At 40.9% G+C, this 24,629-nt stretch overlaps 1 protein-coding gene and 1 long non-coding RNA gene across 12 annotated transcripts in view; both read left to right on the plus strand.

Moving 5' to 3' along the window:
• PTPRJ (protein tyrosine phosphatase receptor type J) overlaps positions 1 to 20,334 on the plus strand; it is a 74,214-nt gene extending 53,880 nt beyond the window's left edge. For 7 of the 11 annotated variants that reach the window (XM_086891974.1, XM_086891970.1, XM_086891968.1 and 4 more), the window contains 17 exons: positions 741 to 1,007; positions 2,049 to 2,315; positions 3,707 to 3,973; positions 5,685 to 5,972; positions 6,224 to 6,358; positions 8,852 to 9,062; positions 9,208 to 9,323; positions 9,897 to 9,984; positions 11,245 to 11,286; positions 12,260 to 12,347; positions 13,414 to 13,504; positions 14,319 to 14,392; positions 14,525 to 14,659; positions 15,076 to 15,195; positions 15,554 to 15,714; positions 16,188 to 16,323; positions 17,025 to 20,334. In XM_086891974.1, the coding sequence (XP_086748100.1) occupies positions 741 to 1,007; positions 2,049 to 2,315; positions 3,707 to 3,973; positions 5,685 to 5,972; positions 6,224 to 6,358; positions 8,852 to 9,062; positions 9,208 to 9,323; positions 9,897 to 9,984; positions 11,245 to 11,286; positions 12,260 to 12,347; positions 13,414 to 13,504; positions 14,319 to 14,392; positions 14,525 to 14,659; positions 15,076 to 15,195; positions 15,554 to 15,714; positions 16,188 to 16,323; positions 17,025 to 17,183 (2,645 nt within the window). In that variant the 3' untranslated portion in view covers positions 17,184 to 20,334. The remainder of the gene's footprint in view (positions 1 to 740; positions 1,008 to 2,048; positions 2,316 to 3,706; positions 3,974 to 5,684; positions 5,973 to 6,223; positions 6,359 to 8,851; positions 9,063 to 9,207; positions 9,324 to 9,896; positions 9,985 to 11,244; positions 11,287 to 12,259; positions 12,348 to 13,413; positions 13,505 to 14,318; positions 14,393 to 14,524; positions 14,660 to 15,075; positions 15,196 to 15,553; positions 15,715 to 16,187; positions 16,324 to 17,024) is intronic. The other 4 variants (XM_086891967.1, XM_086891969.1, XM_086891971.1 and 1 more) reach the window with 2 other exon arrangements.
• A 2,215-nt stretch (positions 20,335 to 22,549) lies between these two features.
• Positions 22,550 to 24,174, plus strand: LOC147652503 (uncharacterized). The gene is made up of 2 exons (XR_015287689.1): positions 22,550 to 22,639; positions 23,355 to 24,174. It is a non-coding gene; the product is annotated as an uncharacterized LOC147652503 (long non-coding RNA).
• The last annotated feature ends 455 nt before the right edge of the window (positions 24,175 to 24,629 follow it).

Consider the following 24,629-nt stretch of genomic DNA (forward strand, 5'->3'; position numbering starts at 1 on the left):
GTTCTTAAAAATTGCTTTGAGTTCTTTGCAGAGTCTGGGGCCTGAGGGTCCTGTGGGCTGTGGCTGACTCACTTCCTAGGGTTGCATTGTCAAGTGTGGTGCCAATTTTGTCGGCTTGGTGCCAGGACACCCTTTTCCCAGACCAGATAGATGGGCTAGGAGCAGACACTGCTTTTGCATGTAGCTCAGAAATGCTAGAAAGAGAACAGGCAATGTCCCTACAAATCAGTTTGGAAGAGTGTGTCTTGGAGCTGCTGCTGAGTCTATAAGCTTGTCTAAGTTGCCTGAGGTGAGTTTTGTCTGTCTGGAATTGGTGCTGAGTTGGGCTTGCAGACGCAGCCCCCTAAGGTGCTGATAAGCTGTTAGACCTGCTCAAGCAGCCCATTTCTTTGTCCTGATATTGAGAAGAGTTTAGGCTGAGGGTCTCATATTAAGACTCGTGGGCATGATTTTGAGTTAAGAGATCAAGATCAGCTTGGACTGTTTCCTTCCCTGATCTCCATCTGTTTCTCTGTCTGGAAAACCACTGTGGTAACAAGTAATTGTTGCATATGAAATCAAATAGAGTATCTCCCAAAGCTCCTATCACCTTTCCAGAGATGCCTCAGTGGAAATGCCTGAAACAGGGAAATTATGCTTGTCTACAAGTGTTGCTTATTCTGTGTGGAATAGGGAAATGTGGTTGTGGCTCTTCTTTCTTTATTTCTGTTTTTGACAGGTGGTTGCTTTTCCTTTCACAGGGCCCAGCCCAGTTGTTGATCTCACGGCAGAATCCATTGGTGTGACTTCTGTCATCTTAAAATGGGTGGTGGATGACAGCACTTCCGACCCCTACACATACAGGATAGAGGTTGCAAATGATACATTTGTGAAGAACTGGACATCCAGTGACACCAGAGCAGAAATTACTGAGTTAATCCCTGGGACACTGTACAACTTCACAGTATTTGCTGTAGCAGCTGATAACAAGACAGAAGGAGAAGGAAGGTCCACAGGCCTGTATACAAGTGAGTCACAGTTTCTTTCATTGTTGTTGCTGGTGGTCTGTGCTTTGCTGTGCCGCACGAGGCTCTGTTCACCTCCCCAAGGGTTGTAATTTAAGACTGTTGCAGGCAGAGGTGATGATTCCATCCTGGAGCTGGAGATGGCCAATCTTCAAGCATTGGATGTTAGTGTAGAAGAAGAATTGCCCTGGTAGAAAGCTGTTGGTAAAGCTTGCTCCAAGATTATCAGAGAAGAGACTTTTCTGTGAGCACTGATCTCTTGCAAATTTGGGAAAGGGGCATTTGCATTTGTCTCCGAGAGTATGGGGGCCTGAGATTGTCATTTTAAGGGGCTCCCACAAAGAGCATATTGTACCAAGTGAACTTGTGTGATATGGGGGCCTCTAGCTGCCATTGTGGCGCAGCCAGGCGAGAGATTCAGGCAGCGCTAGAGCAGGAGCACTCCTTTGACCATCCAGCACCTTGCCATGCTGAGTACTGTAAGTCTTGACATGTGGTGTTGGAGGGACCATTTTGGAGCTGGCTTTCAAGGCAGTAGCCCAGCCTGATCATTCCACAGAGTGCATTTGAAGGAAAATAGATTACTGTTCTTGTAATTCATGTTTTCCTGAAATGTGCCTGCATGTATGATCCTAGCTGACCAGTAAATGCCCAAAAGACTCTCCTGTGCTGTCTGTCTGTAATGGCTAACTGCCTTCTTTTAAAGATGCAAAAAGAATAGGGGGATTCTTCTCTCCTTCCTGTCTACCTTATTGGATTGCCAGTTGAAACCCTGCAGGTGGTGGCACCGGCGTGGGCTGTGTCCCTCTTGCTGTGAAAGGAAAATGAGACATGCTTGAGATGGCTGATTGTCAATTTCTTGTTACCCAGTTACTAATGCAAAAGCCTCCAGAGATGCCTGGTGATGTTGTTGGGGTGCCTCCTGCCCTCTGGACCCTGAGTGGTGTGAGGGAAGTGCAGCCCTGGTGTGGCTGTGTTTCTTGTTTCCATGTCTGTGAGCAGCTGTTCTTGCAGGTTAACGAGTTGTTGCTTTGCCTTTCACAGGGCCCAGCCCGGTTGTTGATCTCAAGGTAGAATCCATTGGTGTGACTTCTGTCATCTTAAAATGGGTGGTGAATGACAGCGCTTCCAACCACTACACATACAGGATAGAGGTTGCAAATGATACATTTGTGAAGAACCTGACATCCAGTGACACCAGAGCAGAAATTACTGAGTTAATCCCTGGGAGCCTGTACAACTTCACAGTATTTGCTGTAGCAGCTGATAACGAGACAGAAGGAGAAGGAAGGTCCTTAGGCCTGTATACAAGTGAGTCACAGTTCCTTGCATTGTTGTTGCTGGTGGTCTGTGCTTTGCTGTGCCGCACGAGGTTCTTCCCACCTGCCTGTGGCCTGAAATTTAATAGTGTTGCAGGCAGAGGTGCTTGCTTTGCCTGCCTACAGTCAAGAGATATTTGTGTGAAAGAGATAGAGCCTTCTTTGAAAAACCAGAGTAAAATAAACAGCTCAAAACCAGTGATTGTTGAAGTTTGTTACCAAGGCCTGTGACACAATGAACTCTTCCCAAGAACTTCCTCTCTGGCCTGGGATTTTTGTGGGTGCATCTGTTGCCTTCACTTCATGGAGGATCAGGGCCTCAGAACATTCTTTTAAAGGGCTCCCATATAGAGATACTGTGATATGGGGCCCTGTGGCTGGAGCAGAATGAACTTTAAATAACAGTGGCTCAGGAATGCATTCATGGCATGATCTAGGCAAGCTGCTCCTTTGCCATGCTTCGTCACCTCTGTTCCTCTTTCAGTGATATTTGAAATTCCTTACCTTTTGCTGGACACAGATAGACCACGGTCTCCTTTCTCCAGTCCTCCAGTCCAGAGATACAACTTTTTATGTCTCCTGACCAACATTTCTGAATTTCTGAGCAAAATCCTGGGAGCTCTGGCATTGTAATGATGTGCTCTGCTTTCGAGTGTTTAAAGGAGATGAATTTCACTCAAAGTTACATTTCATCAATTCTGTCTTAGCTGCCCATAGGATGCTCCTGCACTCCAGATGGTTGTGGCTGGGACTGGGGGTCTGTCCAACCCCCAGCTCTGCTGCCAGCTATCCTGGGTAGGGGTCCCAGAAGGAGTGGCTGTGCAGGGAGTCTTGGGCAGCTTCCAGCCAGGGTAACCCTTAGGAGTGAGTCCTGAAGCTTCAAATGATCAGCTCTTTTAGAAGTGATTTCTGCTCTGTGATCAGCTCACATCAGCCCAGCTCTGCTCATGGGTTACCCCAGCTGTAGATGAGAGATGGGAGGCTGTGTAGTATTCCACAGGGTCCTTTACTGGAGGCTTCACTGAAGGGAGCCAGCAATGATCTTCCACTGAACTGGGCAAAAGCTGAGGTTTTTGTAGGGAAGGGGAGAATTAGGAAAGGGACCAATAGTCTGAGACTGGGATAAAATGACCAGTAGTTAACAGGGAGATAACATGGGGTCCCAAAGCAGGAAGGGGTCCACAGCTTAGTCACCATGTCTAAGTAGTTTTGTCTTATTTTAGGGGACAGATCTCCAGGGAGGGAGCCTATCAGAGGACTGGGCTTCCTCCACACTGGACCCTGAGTGGTGTGAGGGAAGTGCAGCCCTGGTGTGGCTGTTGTTTCCATGTCTGTGAGCAGCTGTTCTTGCAGGTTAACGAGTTGTTGCTTTGCCTTTCACAGGGCCCAGCCCGGTTGTTGATCTCAAGGCAGAATCCATTGGTGTGACTTCTGTCATCTTAAAATGGGTGGTGGATGACAGCGCTTCCAACCACTACACATACAGGATAGAGGTTGTAAATGGTACATTTGTGAAGAACTGGACCTTCAGTGACACCAGAGCAGAAATTACTGAGTTAATCCCTGGGAGCCTGTACAACTTCACAGTATTTGCTGTAGCAGCTGATAACGAGACAGAAGGAGAAGGAAGGTCCATAGACCTGTATACAAGTGAGTCAGAGTTTCTTGCATTGTTGCTGGTGGTCTGTGCTTTGTTGTGCAGCACAGAGCTCTGCCCACCTGCCCAGGGTTTGAAATACAATATTGTGTTAGGCAGAAGTGCTGTATACAGCCTTCCTGGAGTCAGCAATGCTAATGTGCTGAAAGGGGGATCTGTGCAGAGGATTTTCTTGCCCTCTATTTCTCCTGGGTGAGGCTTTCAGGTTCTTACTTGGGAGGCCTTCCACAGTGTGTGCATGGTGCCTGGGGAATTTCCCCCTTTGGAGGGTCCATGGATGCAGCTGGTCTTGGGCCGCACCGGATGGTGTGGCTGTCAGCCTTGCTGCTTTGCTCAGCCCATCAGCATATAGGAGAAGGCTGAGTTACTCCTGCATTCTTCATGTTAGGCATTATGACTGTTTTCCTTCTTGTTATCATGTCCTTTCCTTTGTTTTCTCCCATTTTGACTGAGGTGAAATAAATCTGGCCCAGAGCTCCCAAATGGGTTTTCCGAAGGGGCTCTAGGATGAACTTGGAGAGTTGCTGGTACTCTGAAAGTGCTGTTTGGCTACTCAAAATTCTGTCTGATAAAAAAAATGGAAGCATGGTTGTGCCTTTGCTTTTTTTGTCTGTCACAAAATATTCCTGAGATTTTCTGTAGTCTCCTCATGACTTTCACAGAGCCCAGCTTTTTCTTCAATATTGGGGTGGAGTATGCTGGTCCGTGACATTTCCCATGGAACACTGATGATACTTCATCTAACTATTCCTACAGGATAGAGATCAAAAGTCATGACTCCTCTAGAAACTAGGAGACATTGTCACCAGGTGTCAGAGGTGTTGTTCCAGAGTTTGTGTGTAATCTATAATTTCACGGTATTTGTTAGGAGTAGGTGACAGTGTTACTGAAGAAAAATATTTATAAAATACAGTTGAAGTAAGTCCCAGTCACTCACATGTATTTTTACTAAAACTGTTTCTTCTGGTACACAATTGTGCTTCTACTTAGTTTCTTTAAATAATACCCCTTGTAACAACAAAGTAAAGAGGAAATAAATTTGATGCATGATGTAATTGTAGATTTATAATTGTTTTGGTCCTGAAGGTCAACTTTTACAAGATGTTTAGAGGAACCTTTCTTCTCAGTGTTTCTGCTACATTACTTTTTGAGTATCTTCCTGTATCTGGTCATAAGGTTGCAGTTTTTATATCCTGTCCTAGAAGACTCTCACCCAAACTGACTTGTTGTAGTTGCTGCTTTTAAGAATGGCTACTTCTTTGCTCTTAATGCACAGAGATAAAATTAATTTTCTTATTTGCTGGCCACTTGGAGTTATACATACTTATAGAGGAATTTAGTGTCAGTCTACATACTGCTCTAAAAATGTTCTTAGAGTAATGTGTTCAAAGGTTGAACAGTATTTTGAAAATGTTGCGGATCTTGATACTCAGCCTAAATTTTCTTAATAACCATGTCTGTAGAGGAGGTAAAGAACACAGAATTGGTCTGTGTACTGTATTAAATAGTTGTCTTCCTCATAGGGTAGCAAGTCCTTGTGTAGGCAGTAGGTGCCATGTAGGCATCTTTTTAAAAGGGTAAGGGAATACTGAAGTTTTGCAAGCATTTATATGCATAACATACAAATAGACAGCTTTTGCTGTTAATGGGCAAGGCTTGATTTCTTACATCTCCTTTTTCATTATTCTTTTTTTCTGTTGGCAGTAACTCTCTCAGTGAATTCATTTCGGTGTGAACCAGTGGCCAAGCAGCCTTTCCTAATGCTGAAGTGGAAATGTCCTTTTGGTAACAACTCTGGCTTCAGAATTAGTATATCTAATATAAATACTTCAGAGGAAGAATTGGCTCCACGCTGCACAGTAGAAGGCTTTGAGCAAACCTTCCAAACAACACATTTAAATTTTTTCAGTACCTACAATGTTACTATCATAACTCTTTCAAGTGGCTCTGAAAGCTCTCCAGTGGACAACTTGTGTCACACCAGCATTACTGGTAAGCACTAAGATCTGAGAATGAAAGATACTTGTAGGACACAAATATTAACTTCACAATTGCATAATGCCAGACTTGGTATGCACTACATTGTCAGCCTGCAGATTATGAATAAAACACTACATTAATTCATAGTCTAATGTGATGCACAGTAAATATGCATTATGTGAACAGTGTTGGTATCACAGCCTTTTCTTGTTTGGAAAACTTCTATCAGTGCTTAATGTACTAAAAAATATTTTTGTTGATAGACCCACCTCCGCCAACCGAGGTTCCTTCAGTCAAGGTCGTCAGTCACAGCTCGTTGTCTGTTGAATTCTCTGATTTTGATCCACTGAATGGTCCATTAGAAGCCTATGCAGTAATGATTACAACAGAAGATCAAAGTAAGATTCTTATGATATTATTGTGTAGCTGAAACAATTTACCAGATGGCATTATGTTTTACACTCTAAGCAGGTGTTAAACACATAAAGAAAAAGCAGACTCAGAATTCTCAATCGCTTTTCAGAAATTGAGGCAAATACCTTGCTTGCTTGAAGTCAGGTCATTCCTTGTTTTCAAAAGGTGCCTGCTTTCACTCAGTCTTTTCCTGCCTGACTAATCTTTGTACATAAATCTCATATGTATTGCCCTTCTGCTGTTGCCACCTTGATCTTTTCTTTCCTCACAGAATAATTTTCAGAGCAGCTAATAGAAACAGCTTTGGAATATGGAATGTTTTTCCCCCTTCCTTCTTTAGCTGAAAGATGCCTGCAGTAAGGTCCTAAAAGGAAAAGAGCTTTTTTCATGATTCTACTCAAAACACTTTAACTAAGAGAGATGGGATGTGGGTGGAAGGCTTAAATATCATCGACAGCATTAATGGAAGTTAAATGCCATAAAAAACTAGAGGGTGGCATATCAGACTGGTCTATTTAAAGCACCAGAACTGAGAAATGTCTCTGATAGGTGAATGTCTACTGATAAATCATTAAATTAGGGAACTTAGTTTTGCAGCATAGGTTCCACTTGAACAACTGTTCATTTTTGCCAGTGCACTGGGGGAATAAGGTGCCTGATGGAAACAGTTTTTACTAAGTGGGAGTTGACATTCATGCTTATCCTTTGTTACAACACTGGAAATTTATTTTGCAGAATTTTGAGTCTAGATCTTCCTTCAGCGGTTTTCCATGCAATATACATCCAAGAAATGCATGTTTGTGTGTGTATATTTGTAAATATATAATGCTACATCACATTAGTGCAGAAATTTCCTATTTTTCATGTGACTACTCATCTGCCCCAGAATTGCTGATTTGAATGCCAGTCTCTTGCATGCAGCTCTGCTGTAACTTCAGCCAGTCCTGGTTAGTCACAAGGAGATTTGGTGCGTTCTTCTGTGTGGTTTGGATTGGAAGGTATTCAAGGAGGACTTGTAGGATGTGACTGAGAGAAATAAGGGAAGAAGTTTGCCCACATTTGTAATGTAGAGTGAGTGCTTTGATGGGAGAAGAAAACAGCCTAACAGCCAAGCATCTCTTCAGCTTTTATTGTTGAAGTAGCACAAATATTCTTGAGACGTGTTTCTCTGTTCTAAACCAATCATGGTTACCTTTAGGATAGACATAGGAAACTTAATTCTTTTGTGTAAGGAATGGTGTCTAAAGCTGTTTAAAATGTTGTAGGGTGGTATTCAAAGCATCTACAAGGAGCCATGTGTTTAACCAGGGATATACATCCTGTTGGAATGGAAGCTAGGGACAAGACAGGACATATCTCAAGTAGTCTTGAACACCCATTTCTAGGCAGCTGAGTTAATTGCAACCTCATCTGCTTTTAATGAGACCAACTTAGTGCTTTAAAAGAGTTTTCTTGCACCCTGTTACTGCAGAGTTACAGCTGAGGAGAGCTTTGCTGCTAGGTGGTAGATCAACAATTGTCTGCATCGCTCTAGAAAACTTACCAGAGCTTTTCCACCTTTCAGAGCCTCCTGCAAGGCTGCTCCTTTTTAAAGGTGAATTCAGTACTATACCCACTTTTAGTAAGACCTTTTAGCTTCATAAAGGCAGTCAGTAGAGAGCAAACTCCTCTCAAAAGAGTGAGATTCTTTGTCCTCCCTCAACACTGGGAAGATTTGTCAGTAGGCTTCCTCTTGAATTGTTGGGACAACTGGTAAGTTGACTTTGCTTATTACCTTTTATTATTACTTCATGTGCCTCAGCTGTATAATTGCCTCAGGGTCCTAGGGTTCATCTGCTATAAGACCAGACAATGTAAAGTGATGCTTTTCTGCAAATGCTGTTGTTCACTGCTCACTGTGGTAGCCTGTTCTTAATCTTCTGAAGGAGAAACTGTTCTGACCATTTGTTTGTCCGGTGCTTGTCCATGTCAAGAAAAGGCAGAAATTACCTCTTTCATCTCTTACAGTATAGGTTTGAGATTTCTTGTGGGATGGAACAAGGTCAGGACAAGTTTAGTGCCACCCTGAATGAGGGCTGATGCTGTTTGGGTAGCACAAATATTGATGGATTTTTTTCTACACCATTTACGTTTTACTCTCTACGTACAAGAACTGACAGAACACATATAGCTATAGCTGACTTGGCTGGTGAAGTCTGCTCATGAGGATGAGATGTTACAACACTTATGTACCTTTATTCAGAAGCTCCACTATACATGGTAGAAGTAAAACCAATAGCAAATTAAAACAAATAACAGCAGGGAAAGGTGCTGCAGTAGAAGAGATTTCTGAGATTATCTGTTGCTCTCAGCCTTTCATTTCAGGCAATACTTGTAGAGGAATGACAACTGCAGTTAATGTGACTATCTCAGCCACTGTGCCAATTGATACAAAACCAGGGGATGAATTACATACATGTTCTTGTTTTTTCCTGAAGGTTCTGAGTCTTTGAAGTCTAAATTGAACAACACATACAAAGATTTCAAGAAGAAGAAGACAACTGCCTATGTTACGTATGTCATAAAAACAGAGCAGGCAGAATCACATTCTTCCCATTCTCAGAATGGTAAAAACATCATTAGTGTAGGCAAGGGAAACACAATGCATGGCTATGAAAATGGACCATTGATCCCTCTTCGTTCCTACAGGTATTTATTCAGTCCACTCTTTTAAGTTTTCTGCTGTTGAAATCTAGAAGATTATCTAATGGAAAGATACAGATCTTGTTAAAGGCTGTTAAAACCCTGTAATGTACCTGATTTTGTCTTTTTTTTATTCCTTCCTTCTCAACAGGGCATGTGTTGCAGGTTTCACTAATATAACCTTTATGGCTGATGTGATTGAGGGGAAAGATAGCTATGTATCATTTTCACCCTGTTCTGAACCCGTTTTACTACCCCAGGATCCAGGTATAGTTAATGTCAAATATAGGATTGGTGGCTTGGCACATACGCGGCATGTGGAGATTGCTTAATTATGGCAAGTTTCATAATACCAAAACACCTGTTGGTTTCTTTGTGTGAACTGTTTCATTCTAGCTTTGCAGTGGCACTGCTCTATAAATTCATACCTTGCTTGTTCTGTGGGTGATCCCTTTTTTCCTTGTAAGATTCCACTGCAGGATTAGCCAAAAGCCGTGGCATGCTGCAAGGGATTGGATGACACAATGAGACTTTGTAGTATAGTATAACAAGTAGCAAATAGCAACTGATGGTCTCACAGTTCTGTTAAACTAGAAGCAGGTGTATTGAAAGGCAGATACTGCTCCTTTGATCCCAATTTTATATTAATTTAACATTCTCTGGTTATTATTTTAATGAGATTTCAATAAATTTCAGTACTGCCAAAGGACAGTAAAGACAAGATTTTTTAGTAGAGTGGAGCATGCTTGGTTAGTCACTTGCAAGATTCTGCTGTAGCATGTTGATTCAGCTAGAAGTTTTTGAAGAAGAAAATTAATAATACTTTTTTTCTTTTATCAGGTGTTATTGCTGGAGTGGTTATTGGATGCCTCTTGGCTATCTTTGCTGTAGTTGCTATAGGGGGATTCATATTCTGGAGAAGGAGAAGGTAATGTGTATTTTTTGCCATATTGGTTGTGTTGACGAGCACCAGTGTTTCACTTTAGTCTTTCTCCTAAAAAGGGCTCTGTCTGTCATGATACATGGCTGTCAATGTTTTAAAATATATTGTATTAAAATGTTGTTTGTGTATTACAGATTATAGTTGAAGCATCAAACCACTTGTTTAATAACTTTAAGCCCATAGCTACAAACTAACGAGAAGAGCTAAATAAATTTTAATTCATAGAACAGAATTATAGAATCATAGAATGGCTTGGGTTGGAAGGGACCTTCAAGATCATCTGGTTCCAACCCCCTGCCATGGGCAGAGACACCTCCCACTGTCCCAGGTTGCTCAGAGCTTCACCCAATCTGGCCTTGAACACTGCCAGGGATGGGGCACCCACAGCTTCTCTCAGAAACCTCTTCCAGTGCCTCACCATTCATGAGTAGTGATGAAATCATTCAGTCACAAGTGAGCAAACATCTCAGATTATTGTGCTAAAAGTAATTTGGTATAACTGTACCTTAGATGGCTTGATCTTAAAATTATCCATCAGTCATTCTTGTTAATTGCTTGATGGCCTGTCACATGAAACTTCTGTTCTGGAATTTCCAGAAGCTGATGAGTTTGGTCTGTCAGTTTCCAATCTTGTTCATATAATCTGGGATGTAAGAGTGCACAAAGGCTTTTTCCTACTTCTGACCATGTAATACACCCTTTTTGTGGAGTTAGCTGTAGAGCCCTCAGTCCAGTTTTCTTATTTGCTCTGATTAACTGTTATTTTTACAATTGTGTCCAATAGCCGTGTACAACCATGGGAAGAGCTTCCTTTAAAGCTAGCAACATTTCTTTTCATTCAGCTACCACTGAATGACTGACACATCACTGGACACTTCCTGTAGGAATTCTGGGATTAGCAGAAGTTCTCCTGAGGTATCAGCTAGTGATCAGATCCTTCAGGTGTACATCTTCCACCAAAATATGTGCTTAGTGTCCAGGCTTTAGGTTCTGGTTCCTACAGAAAGAAGCAGTCCCATTACACAACATCACCAAAAAAATGATGAAGTTTTTTTTTTTTTATTTTTTTGTTTTGTTTCATTTTTGGTGTAAAAGTTTGCCTCAGGAGTTTGTTTTTTTTTCCACAGAATAAGATGCTTTAAAGTAAATTGTTCTCAACAGGCACAGGAAATAGATAAAAAATGTAATGTAAATCCCATTGAATTCTTCTGTGACCCTATTGTGTTGTTTTCTTTCATCTCATAGGAAAGATAAAAGAAATACTGAGGTGTCTTTTTCTCCAATTAAGTAAGTCCATATCTTTTCTCATGGTATTTTCTGAGCTCAAGTGATATTTGCAAAACTTACTCAGAACTCAGATACTTGTTTTCTATGCAGTTTTATAGATAATTTTGAAGTATTAATTCCTTGTGGAACTGAAAGATGCCAGCATGCAGACTAAAAGTAATTATGTTGATTGAAACTTTCAGAGCCACCACAGGGATCTGGGTGTTCACTTCATGATTGGCTATTAGACACACCAGTGTTCCACATGCTTTTGAAAAACCATGTTTTTCAAAGGATGTCTGAATGAAGCACAGACTTCATGCACATTGAGGGAACAATCCAAATTGTTGATAAAAATGCAAAAAGGCAAAATACGTTCTGTGGGCTGAATTTTTTTAATTTTTTTTTTTAATTTTTTTTTATGACTACTTTATGCTGAGCCACTCATCCAGATAATGTTGTGATTGTAAAAGCTGTCTATGGAGGGAGTAACCACAATGTATTGGAAGTCACAGGCATTGCAACTGAATCATGTTATTGGTTCTGGCACCAGTTTTTGTGCTGATGGAAAGCCATGGCTAGAACATCCCATGGAATCCCACCTCTGTAGACTTTGATGGTTGGCATAAAATGCACCAGGAGGTGGGGTTGATCCAGTGGGAGTAAGCAGCTGTCTGACACATTGTGTGATGTTCCTCTCCTGAAGGATGCACTGTTCTCTCCTTGATTTAACAGAGCAGTTAAATGCTATGCTTGGTACCCTGTCCCCTGTAAATGCACCATTTTGTGGCTGCAACTAATTCTGCTTTCAGTCTTAGATTCACATAATGAAAAATACAGCTGCATGTGTCTAATCAGCCTTTTTTCTCTTCCCCTCACCCTCCCCTGAAGAATCAAGAAGTAAGTAAAGCATACTTTCTAACACATTAACTGGATTAATTAATTGCTTATTTACCTAACACCAGTTGCTGACACATGGCTTTTCTCATTTTAGATCAAAAATGATTAAAGTGGAGAACTTTGAGTCATACTTTAAGAAGCAGCAAGCTGACTCCAACTGTGGTTTTGCTGAAGAGTATGAGGTATGTGCCCTCAGTGGAGAGAGAGCTTCATGACAAATAATTTTGGAAAGACAAATCATCTTTCCTATGGAGAATGCACAAGGCTTACTGAAGGAGAAGGGTCCTTTTATGTGGAGATGATTAAACTGTATGTGTAGCCTTCCCTTATTCAGCTCAAATTTAGTTAAAGTGCATGATAAATACTTCCTGCCCTCAATTATTATCTCTGACTGTGGGCTTGTAGCGTGGCCTGCTTGTCAGAGCTCTCACCAGAGAAATCTTTGCCCTAGACATATGCAGTTAGCCTAGGGGACATTATATAATTTCTCTGCACTTCAGTTTTCTCATCGTGGGTTGTTTGGGGGGTTTTTATACATATCAAGACATGTCTGTTACTAATCTCACTGATCTCTTTGGTACATGGGTGTGATTTGCAAACCACACCTGTGAATAGCTCAGTCAGAGAAACATCAGTTATGATTTGCTTACTGACCAGTAGAGTTTTTCTATGAAATGTTCTAAAGCCCAATTGTTGTAAGGAACAAAGGACAGGAAGGGATTGTCAGGGAGGATTCTGTGTTGTCACGTCTGCTGTTAAAAGAATCTCATTCTGTTTCTCGTCTTCTCAAAGCCATTAATTGACTTTCTTCTTCGTATTCTGTCTCTTTGTACTTCACAGGCTGGTGCTGCACCTTGCCTTCCTCTCAGATTTTGCTTCCTTCAGTTGTTTCACAATGTGTTTGTTCCTCTCTCCCTCTGTCTGCAGAGCTTATGCAGTAGTTCCCTGCCTTGGAGATGGAAGGAGCTTGCATTGATACCAATGTCTGTTTCCACAAAACTGTTTGCAGGCTTTTAAAGTCCATCCGTGGGTTTTAAACGTGCCGCTACTCCTACATTCTGTATTAATCCCTTCTCTGAAAGATTTTCTCACTCTGTAATAAGATGATTTTTATTGACATTTATCCTGGTTTAACATGCCTACTTTTACAGCACAGGACACAAGTGTTTGGACTATATTCTGTGTGTCACGTTTCTCTATGATTGCTAAATCAGGACCAGGTGCTCATGAATCCTCCTTTTGTTGTAGGAACTCAAGTCTGCTGGTGTTCATCAGCCCAAATTTGCTGCTGAACTTCCTGAGAACAGGGGAAAAAATAGATACAACAATGTCTTACCATGTGAGTTACTCTCTTTGGGTTTGCATCTTCTACTGATTGAATTTTTAAGTGAAAACCATTGGGTTTTGCTAAACTGGCTTTAATAGTACTCAGAGGTTTCAAATATAATTTTCCAGATGAATGAATTTGGGCTGCTTTCCCAAAGTCGCTGTATAAGCAAACCTGAAAGAGTCTTCCTTCAAGGATATTTCTTCAGAAAGCTTCTTTAAAGAACTTTTCCTTAACTAAATAACCTTAATTTCTCATTTGTGAGAAATTTCAATCCAGGTTGAAAACACAAGAGGGTAACAGTTGACCACAGACAAATGAACGTGCAGAGCTATGAGTAATACTAAGACCCTGCTGGCCAGCTTTGCAGATGAAGTAAGAGTTAAAGCCCTGTCAAGCTGCCTGTGGGCATCCCAATCTAGCAGAGTGTCAGAAGTAATTGAAAAATGAACAGTGACAGGTACTTACGGATGCTTTGGAGGAAAAAGATCAGCTGCCATGGCAGCAGGAGACAAATCACTTTCTTTATATCCCATAATTAAAACACCAGTAAATTTTGTGTTGGATTGAAAATATATAAATAGGCAAAACCATAACATGTGTAAAACCAAAATAATCTGTGGTTTTCGAGTTTTTATCCTGGCCACTCCTTTTTCTGAAGGCTACTGCTTTTTATGACTCCTGAGTTATATTCTTATTCTTAAAATGCAGATTGTTCTAGAGCACCTTTTATTTAGAAACCATGCATTAGATATTGCAACAATATTTTGCTGAACATTTCCAGTTCTAAAATTAATAATTGTCTTTTCATTTTTTCTTTCTGCAGATGATATTTCTCGTGTTAAACTTTCAAATCAAAGCTCTGGAACTGGTGATTATATTAATGCAAACTATATGCCTGTAAGTTGCTTTATTAGCTGAAATTAAATATAATGTGCATTTTTCTGATTTAGGCATAATGGTGTTTAAAGTCAGCTTTTATTTCTCACAGATGTGTGTGTATATATATTTATTTTGTTTTCTTCTTCTTAGGGCTATAACTCGAAGAAGGCGTTTATTGCTGCACAGGGCCCGTTACCCAATACTGTAGAAGACTTCTGGCAAATGATTTGGGAAAAGAATATCTACTCTATTGTTATGTTGACAAAATGTGTGGAACAAGCCCGGGTATGTTGCTATCAGTACTGAATTGTCTCTTGAAGGCAGCTGCATCTCTTCTAATTTTTTTGTTACCTTAGTGGTTTGAAGATTGGCCACTTCCTAATTACAACCATCCTCTAGGTGGAAGACTAGTTTCTAAATTAAAAAAAACCCACAATTTTAAATTTTTTTTTTTTTAAGCTTTTTTCTATTTTTATGTCTGCTAGCTACCAGAATAGATTGTCTCAGGAGGGTTGTGGAATCACTGTTTTTTAGGGTGCATTCTTCTCTCTAAAGAGATTATGGTAGATCTTCTCTTGCCCTGGAATAGCCCTTGAGAACAGTGATGTGCTTTCTAGCCCTGCTTCAGGTGGTGTGTTATTTAAAAGTGAGTTGTTTCATTGCTGTGTGTGATACGTCTAACTTTGTAACACTCTTCTTAGACAAAATGTGAGCAGTACTGGCCAGACAAACAACCCAAGAGCTATGGTGACATTGTTGTGACAATGGTCTCAGAAGTTGTCCTTCCAGAATGGACAATAAGGGACTTCACTGTAGAAAAGGTGAGGACTGCCTTGATTGTTGGTTGCTGGTGTGTAAATAACCGTGTGCTTATGCAGATGCCTGTATTATTTTCTGGACTGAACAATTAACCCCATCAGCGAACACAATGCAGTAGATGTGAGCTTGGAATAAAGTAAAAGTCCAAGGAAATTATCTCAAATTAGTCTGTACCTCAGCAGAAGGAGGAGGGAACCTGGAATATCATTGGTCAAATCAATTGTCACAGTTTGTAGCAGGCATCTTTGATGAAGCTGAGCTTGGCCTAGTACATGTGCCAGGAAGTTGAACTGTTCGTCCTCTGAAGCCAGTTTTCATTGTCCTTTTTTGTGTTTTTCTTTATGTCTGCTATTCCTGCAGTCCAACACCCCCGAGAGCCACACAGTGCGCCAGTTCCATTTCACCTCCTGGCCAGATCACGGAGTGCCAGAGACAACAGACCTTCTCATCAGCTTCAGGCACCTTGTTCATGAGTACAACAGCCAGAATCCAATGGACTCTCCTACTCTGGTGCACTGCAGGTAGAAAAAGGGTGTTTCTGTTAGCCACACTTTGGTCTTATGTTTTGGTTTTTTTTTACATTTTTACAGTCAATTCTATTTCAGTGGGATTAAAGCCAAAGTAAGTCTCTCTCTATGTAAAGACATGGGCTATTTACCTTGCCAAAGTAAAACCTTCGGTGCTTCCGAAAGTAGCAGTGCTGTGTAGGTAGTGATACAAAATGTCATAAGAACAGAGCATCTCTCCTAGCCTGGAAAACTGAGCTGGAAAAGATGTCCTTTCAAGAGCTTGTATCTATAGTCCTTTGCACTTGCAAGGCTGAGAAGCCCCTCTTGGTGATGATAAGAGCCACCCCTCTGTGCTGCCGAGACTCTTACTACCTGTGCCACTGAAATAGTAAGAGGCATCACCCTGGCTTCCCTGGCTTTTTATCAGGCCAGCAGTGAGCAGGTGGTCGAGAGGAAGCACAAACAGCCTTTCTGTGTCATTGCAGCGCTGGCGTCGGGAGGACGGGGACGTTCATCGCCATCGACCGCCTGATCCAGCAGATGGAGATGGAGAACACGGTGGATGTGTATGGGGTGGTGTACGACCTCCGCATGCACCGACCCCTCATGGTGCAGACTGAGGTGAGGCTCTCTCCCATCCCGCTGCACCTTTCTCAGATGTGCATAATCGTCCACATGTAGCTCTGAATTACAGGACAATGAGATATTAAGGAGTTACAATTGCTCTTCATTTACCCTCCCTCCCTCCTTCCTGCCTCATCTCTTCCCCACAAAAGTGGTTGCAGCCAGCGACCACAGTACATCCAAGCAATGTCTTTACAGAGCATTTATGGGACTGGCATTTGGAGCTGGAAGGAATCAAGTCCTGAAGCAGATATTTTTGCAGACCAGTTTTACCCATGTGGGTTTTAGCTTTTAGCTGTGAGCCAGAATTATCTGGAGTCAAGTGGTTTTGGTGTGCATCTTTGCTTTTGTGTTCTGCAGGAATACAAGTATTCCTACAGAAATTACCACCTTGATACAGAAAGGTGTATGGACTAACTCAAGCTGATTTGAAAAAGACTGTAATCATGAAAGTCTTTTAGGATAGCATTAGGCATGACTGATTCTAGTTCTAGACAGCAAGACTTGATACTGTTTTTTTTATTGGGGGTGTTGATCAAATCATGATCTTTGCAGCTCTGTTTTATATAAACTATACATATAAGTTCTAAAACAAGCACTGTGGTAATGAAATGCCCAAACCTATATTCAGAAGCAGAATTACTTCCAAAATCAGGTATTTTACAGAAATGTATTTCCTTCTCTCTTTCTCTCATCAGGACCAGTATGTCTTCCTAAACCAGTGTGTCATGGATATCATTAAATCCCAGAGAGAGAGGAAAACTGACCTTATCTACCAGAATGTGACAGCAATGGCAATCTATGAAAACTTCACACCTGGGCCAGCCTTTGGGAAGGCCAATGGCTACCATGCATAGTCCAGAAGGAGCCCAGTGCCTCCAGGAGGCGTTACCTGCCCTCAGCAAAGGAAGGTGTCCAACTCATGTTTTCTGGGATTGTGTGCAGTGTCTCATGTCTGGCTCCTCCAGTTATGTCTGCATTCAGAGGTGTGATCTACAGGAGGAGAAACACAATGCTGGCAGGAGTTGCAGACTGATGTTAAACAAAACCCAAACAACAGAACCCAAGTGAAACTTTTTTAAGTTAACAGAGGAATCTTTTTTTTTCCTTGGGAATTTAACAGTACTGATAGGTGAAATAGCGTTTGCAGTATGAACAGTGAACTAGGGTTTAAATATTAAAATAATAACACAAGCTTTTTATTGCAATTTTATATGATTTAATTTACAGACACCAGGCTGGTGGGCTGTTTTGATATATTTAATTATAAGTTTCAGGAAGATATTTTATCTACTGTATCTGGTTACTTAGTTAATAGATATGTGCCTCTGTGATATATTTTTTTTTTCTGTCTTCCTTTTTATTTAAAAAAGGAGTACAAATGGCTCCTTCAAATGGACATTTATACTTGGAAATTGTGCCTTTTCTAGTTGCTACTCTAGAAAAAAAAAAACAGCAGAGATTTTATTTTTGTACTGAAACTCTTAATGAGAACACAGATTTTTTGAATAAGGCTTATGTCAAACTTAACTGTAGTTGCACTGTTGGCAGGACTCTCCAGAAGTTTGGAGGTGAGCTTCGTTTTTGCATTTCACCACAAATATCCCCTGCCTTAATGTTTCGGTGCCTCTGCCAGAGGAAGAGGAGTGTGGTCTGTCACTCCGAGCTTTAACTGTAGTTAAAAAGAGAGCAAATGAATCTGTGAATGTGTGTGTGGGGGTGTGGATGAAGGACAGAATAGCTCCTCCCTGTTCCTGGCTGATATTCCTGTTTTTATACAATTTATAATGATTTATTTAAAGGTGCAATATATGATTTACTGAATAATTCTCACTCTAATAGAGTTTTTCTCAGGTTGGTGTCTTTTTATCATTGTTGTTGTTTTTTCTCAAATATATAAATCTGTGAAAATGCTGAAACTAAGGTTCCAAGTGTTCAAGCACTCCCAAACGGATCAACTGGCTTTACTATTTCTACCAAAAGACATTGCACAAAATTTCTGCTGTAAGGACAAATTTCTTGGTTGTTTTAGCCATTCAAAACTGAGACACATCATACCTGCCTGCATCTCACTTATCCAGTGTAATTGTTTTGTAATTATTTGCAATATACTGCTGCTTTTGTTTTGACTGGTCATTTTAGAAACTGAAGGAACAAGCAGAAATCCCCTGTTGGCTGATTTCAGAAGTCAAGGATCAGATTTGATTTATTTTGCTGGTACATAACTGTTAGACTTAGGAAGGCATTACCAATGAAGAACTTAGGTAGACTGGGGTGAGGGGAGGGTGTCGTATTTTGGTCTTTGGATCATTGCACTGGTTGCATTGCAGTTGAATATGAAGTTTATGAATAATGCTATGGAATAGCTATAAAGCAGGGAAAAAAATCTTATGAAGGTTTAATAACCAGAGTCCCTGGAATTCTGCTGCTTTTTTGTTGTTGTTGTTTTGGGGGTTTTTCTTTGTTTTAGTAGAGTTGTCAGAAAAAGCTGAAGATGCTAGGAGTATATGTGGCTTTACAGTGGAACCTGGCAACCTCACAGGATCCAATGTCAGCTAAAGGAGAACATAGGAATTCCTGTAACTTTACTGTAACAACTGTAACTTTACAAATATCCTGAGGAATTTTTTACAACCTGTTGTGAGACTTTGGTGTGCTGTGCGAGCAAAACTGGAGGACAAAGCACAGTGCACTTTGGGTTGTTAGGTCTTGGGGTTTGGTTTTGTTGTTTATTTTTTGAGTTTTTGGTTTGCTGTTGTTTGTTGGTTTTTTGTTTTTTTTTTTTTTTTTTGTAGCAGCCACTTGTGGGTTCTTGAATATAATTTTGTTTCTCTTTCTCTGGAAATACTTTAAAAAGCCCTCATAATGAGGTTCATGATCCTGCCCAGCTCCATCCAAACTGGCAGCCCACAAAGTGGATCTCTCATTTGCATTCTTCCTAAGCTGCTGTCAGATGACAAAGATAAACCACTTGTACCAAACAGAACCATTCCAAAAGAACTGGAAGGGAGGAAAGTCTGCCCTTTACAGTCATGTTATTTTCTTTAACTCTCTTAATTACTGCACATCTGTGCAGAGCACAGAGCCAGTATTCTTTATTCCAGGTTTCCCAAGAACTTGCTGCCTTAGGGAGGCAAGTGCTCTTTTGCTTCAGAAAGCCCTTGTTTTATATAGCATAGAGGAGAGGGAGATGAGTCTTCCATGCTAGATGATGTTGTTTCTATTCTGTTGCAGCAGAACATCAGAAAATGAGCTAGGACAGTATGTGTTTCTGCCTAACCACTGCCCAGACCCTCTTACAGAAAACAAATGGATCTGTCCCATTATTTTGGTGTTGGAAGCAGACATCAAATTCTCTCATGTGCCATCATCTAAGGAGTATCCATTTTTTAAGAACTGTAAGCAGGTGTTTTTCCAAAGCTGATGCATTGTGAGAAGAGACTCAAGGTTGAAATAAATAATCTCTTGATTCTGTGCATGGGTGGAAAAAGTTAGTAAGGTTTAAACTGTTATAAACATAAAATTTGGCGTAGTGTCAGTGTGAATAAGTAGGACATTCCTTATAGGAGTCTCTGCAGGAAAAGGACTACAGGTAGTGCTCCACTACCTTGTGGATATGTCTTGATCAAGATGACTTGAAATCCTGCGAATGTTTTCTCCCTGCCCTCTGATGCTCTCTGTGTTCTGATTGCTGAGATCTTTCTCTTTGGTCAGTGTTTTCTCTCACTGTTGCTTATTTAAAGCTGTCCACTGAAAGCTCCATTGTGTGACACTTGCATCTCTTGCATTTCTGTTTCACCCTTTCTTCCCATTTGGGACCTGCTTAAGAAGGGAAAAGTTAATGTCTTTCAAATAAGTGATTGTTGAATATCTTGAAGTGATGTACAAATTTTATTGTTTTCATATTTGTTGTACAGGAAATTTCAGTACATGTCTGTAATATTTTTAATGGTTTGATTTGTTCTTAAAAATATAAAAATAACAATTAAAAAGCATCATCCTAGAGCACTTATGGTCTTATTTTTCTTTGCTGGGATTTTGTTTTGAATAAAATTAATTGGTAAAATACCCATTTCATTTAGAAGGGCTTTAAAAATGGAAAGTGGGGTCCCATCCTCTGGCGTGGCACTTGAGTCAGTTGTGTACTGCAGTCACTGAGCTCCCTGGGACGTTGTTCATCTGTCATTCAAACTTCCCTTGCAGACCCTGGCTATGATGTTAAAGTGTCCTGGCAGTTGGTAGCTTCTCTAAATGAAGAGTTTGATATCAGGTAATGAAATGGGACCATCATCCAAGGTCCATCAAAGATTTCCATTTGCTGAAATAGCCTTGAGGGGGAGGACCAGTGTTTCTAGGACTTGTTTGCTTCCAGAGAAACAAGAGTGAGGACTTTTTCATCTTTTGAAGACATTGCGTTGTCTGGAGGTGGTCATAGAAGGGGATGCAGAAATAGCTTTGTAATGTTACAGCTGGCTGCTGAATTACCTACTTGCCTGTAGATGCATAGAAAATTATCTCAGTTAAGTGCCTTTCTCCTAAAATTCTTAGTTGTCATTCCTGGCTGCCATCTGAATCACTCCCAAGGAGGATCACATGCCTGGAGGGTGATACTGGTGCTCAGCAGCTCTCCAGTTCATCACAGGGTGCTTGCACTAAACTAAAATCTTGTGATTCTCCGTGGCAATTGCTGTGTTTTCTGGAATGACTGCACAGTGAGATGGGAAGAGCGAAGTGTTATTGGTTTGTCATTGTTCAGTGGGATCATGTGCCAGCCACGTGATGGTGGTCTTATCCTTGTGATATTAGAACTTCAGGAAAGCCATGTTCTGGCTTAGAAGATGCTTAGCCTGTTTGCGTAGTTGGAGCTGAACCTGAATATCTGGAAATCACATTCTGTACCTGCTCTTGTCATATGTTAGTTTTACTGCCTTGGAGATTAAAGAGACAAGGGTCAGAGAGGAGAGGATGTAATGTTTCTGTCCTGTTCTTGGCTTGATAAATGGGATGTACTGATGCTGCCCTTGCATGCCCTTCCTGGCTGAGTGTTATCAGGCAGCAGATAAGAGTTTGGAGATGAACATATGGGTGTTTTTGTGGATGAGGGTCAGAAATGGCGGCTTGGGAGGGAAAAACACCTGAAAACTTCGCACAGTGTGTTATTCTGAAGCAAAAAGCAAAAAGCTGAGGTCTTCTTAACAGCTCCTGGGTGTTCTGGTAAAAACCTAATTAAAAAATGCAGATGCAATCACTATGGTCAAGGGCTGGAATGAGGGGCAAGTGAAGATCAACAGTTTACTTGCTTCTGAGGTGGGCAGGTACAGTGTTCTCCACTTCCTGTACTCACCAGAGAAGTTACTGTACTTCCTTTCTTCTTTTACTGTGGCACTGTTTCAGGGAGTACCTTTCAGCTCTTCACGTAAGAGCTCGTGGTGTTGAAAAACCTCTGCCTGCAAACTTCCATTTTCAGCACTTTGCAGAAGTGTTTTTGATGTTGGTACCAAACAGTGCCTCTCTCCAGGCTTGTGTTTCATTCCATGTTCATTACCCTTGGACTCAGCAAACCCCTTGCCTGTGCCAGCCTTCTGCCTGTGAGGGAGAAGCAGCAGAAATGAAGCAGAAAACCTGAGCTGGAAGCAGCAGGAGGAGCTGCATCCTGCTGGTATTGTTGGCTGAAGGGAAGGAGCTGTTAGTGCATCTCATGCTGGGGAGAAACTGGGAGCCCTTCTCAAGCTATTTCTAAGATCTGAAGAAAAAGATTATGAATCCAGGCCTGTTCTTCTTGGTCCCTGTTACTTAGCAGAACCCCATTTATTCATTCAAGTTGCTTTCCCTGGGTTTATTTCATTTTAAATATACATAACTTCCTGACAGCCAGAAGCAAAACTAGCAAATTGTCCCCTTTCACTAAGAGTCCAGTTTGATCCCAAGTTACTTGAATTCACATTTTATCTCCAGCTTCCAAAGTAATCAGAGAAAAGCCACATTGTTTGGAGCAATGTTCTAAGTGTAGGGCTGGTGTCTCATGGACATTCCTGGTATATTATTAATGCTGACAAGATTTCTAGGGACGCACAAGAGCGGTGTGCTCAGTGTGTGAGGGATAGAGCACTCTTCACACACAGTGCCAGGCTGTTGCCCTTGTTTCACCACAGGGCAGGATTGTCAGGAAATCATGGATCCTCTCTAAGGGAGACTAGACTTGTTTTATTTTTTTGTCTGGCAGATTTTTGATGTGGTGCTTCCAGAGTCAGGAATATGCTATCAGCAGGAAAATGGGCTTTTTGATAATGGTCTAACATCAGCTCTGATTAAGGTATGTATCTACCTAAAAGATGATTGTTGTCACTCCAGAAGGGAAGTATCCTGTTCATTTCTGGTTTAAGCCTCCAGATGGCACATGATACCATTGGTCTTTCCGTGGAAAGCTTTCCCTGCCAGGCTGCTCCTTTTTCACTTCCTTCCCGGATTCTGATAACCTCCTTCCACTCCTTGTGCTGTTTGCCCTACCTTGCCGTGGCCCATGTCACTCGTTAAGCCCAGGCCTGTGTATGGCCATCTGCCTGCTCCACAGGGATATGTAGAGTGTTGTACACCTGACTGTGACTTTTTTTCAGAAACTCCTAAGCTCAGCAATAGCCTGATAATACCAAATAATCCTTTGCTACCTCAAGAAGTGCTCTCACTCTCCACTGTTGCTGATCCCTAAGTGTTCTGATGGTGTGTGTATTCCAAGGTGTAAGAGCTCTGGCTGGGACCAGCCTGCAGCTGGTTATTCAGCATTACCAGCTGTGTGCTCGTTTCCCAGCTTATCAGTCTGCTCCACAGCTGTTCCCAGCAATAACAGATTTATGGGATTGCTGAACATAGTGCAGGTACATCAATAAAGAAACGGAACAATGACGTGCTTGCTCATACTACTCAATATGAGTAACAGTTAAAAGGTTGTTCCATTTAATGGATTTGTTTGTGTGTGTGTGTAAAACACTAAAGATGGCTTTTCCCTGCTTTTTTTTTTTTTTTTTACACAGGTCCTTGGGGAGATCTTAAATGTAGATTTTAAAGCATCTGGCAACATCTGCTGAGTTACTTTGGCTTCTTCTGTCTCCCACTTGAAATACGGTGAGATTTCAATACAAAGTTCTAGTGATAGATACATTATTTTACAGACAAGGCAATAATGGAGATGAGTGTGAGAGAAGTCTAAATCTTCTGGAAGATCTACCTGCAACTGCCCAGCTGTTTACAAATCTTTCAGCCTTTGAGCAAGGAATAAATCAAACCTGGAAATAACATTTTGCTTCAGAACATCCCATGCTCTTATATCAGCGCCAGTGTTGTGGAAGATTTGCTCTGAGCAGAATTTGGCTGAGCTGAACAGCTCTCAGATGCTGCCTCCTGGCCTGAGTGATGCTCCTAGTGCTGATGGTGACAGGCCAGGTTGTTGTGTCCTGAAAAAAGCTGAGCTCTGGAGGCCTCTTACCAAAATAGAGAGAAAAATTTGTGACCAATGTGGATCAGTCAAACCTTTAAACTGACATTGTAATTTAATTATAAACCAGGTCTAAAGCTACTGAATCGGTTTTTCTCTGCATGAAGATCTCCTAAAATGCGACTGAGGTACTAGAAATTACATTTCATAGTGTTTGCTGCAATCAATATTTTCTTGTGTCAAGCTCACTGGCATCACATTAGTACCGGTCATGTTATTTCTGTTAAGACACTTGATGTTGCCATTTGTTAATTTGAAATTTAGGGTTTTTTCTCATTTTAGAAAATGCTGCCTTTAAAAAATGCCACTAAAAAAAGATATGAACAGTTCCACCTGAAATAAAAATGTTTTGCAATTTCTTTCTGTTTTATGTATTCATTTAATAAATAAAATATTTATGATAATATTTTATATATTTATTTTTACCATTTATTTATTTTTACCATTTGGACATACTTTTAAAGCAATTGAAGGTAAAGATGAACATGACTTTTTCAATCAGGATTTAGGAAAATATTTCATTTTTTTTTCCTAAAATGTGTTTTTCAGAGAAAGGGACTGAAATACTGAGAAATCCAAAGAAAGCTCTAGGTCTTGTCACATGTGGAATATGACCTTATCTCTCCTCCCCTATTCTTGCAAGGCAGACAAGAGAGGGAATGTAGGCATACACAGAGCAGGCAGCTTGCATAGGACCTTGGTAAACCAAACTTTTTTTTTTTTTTTTTTGAGCAATATTAAGCACACAGTTAGAAAAGGATGGGACAAAGAATAGGGAATCTGAATGTCAATGTGAATGGATGTCAATCAGTAA

Source organism: Cyanistes caeruleus, chromosome 6, assembly GCF_971803275.1.
Source record: "Cyanistes caeruleus chromosome 6, bCyaCae1.hap1.1, whole genome shotgun sequence".
NCBI classification, from domain to species: Eukaryota; Metazoa; Chordata; class Aves; order Passeriformes; family Paridae; genus Cyanistes; species Cyanistes caeruleus.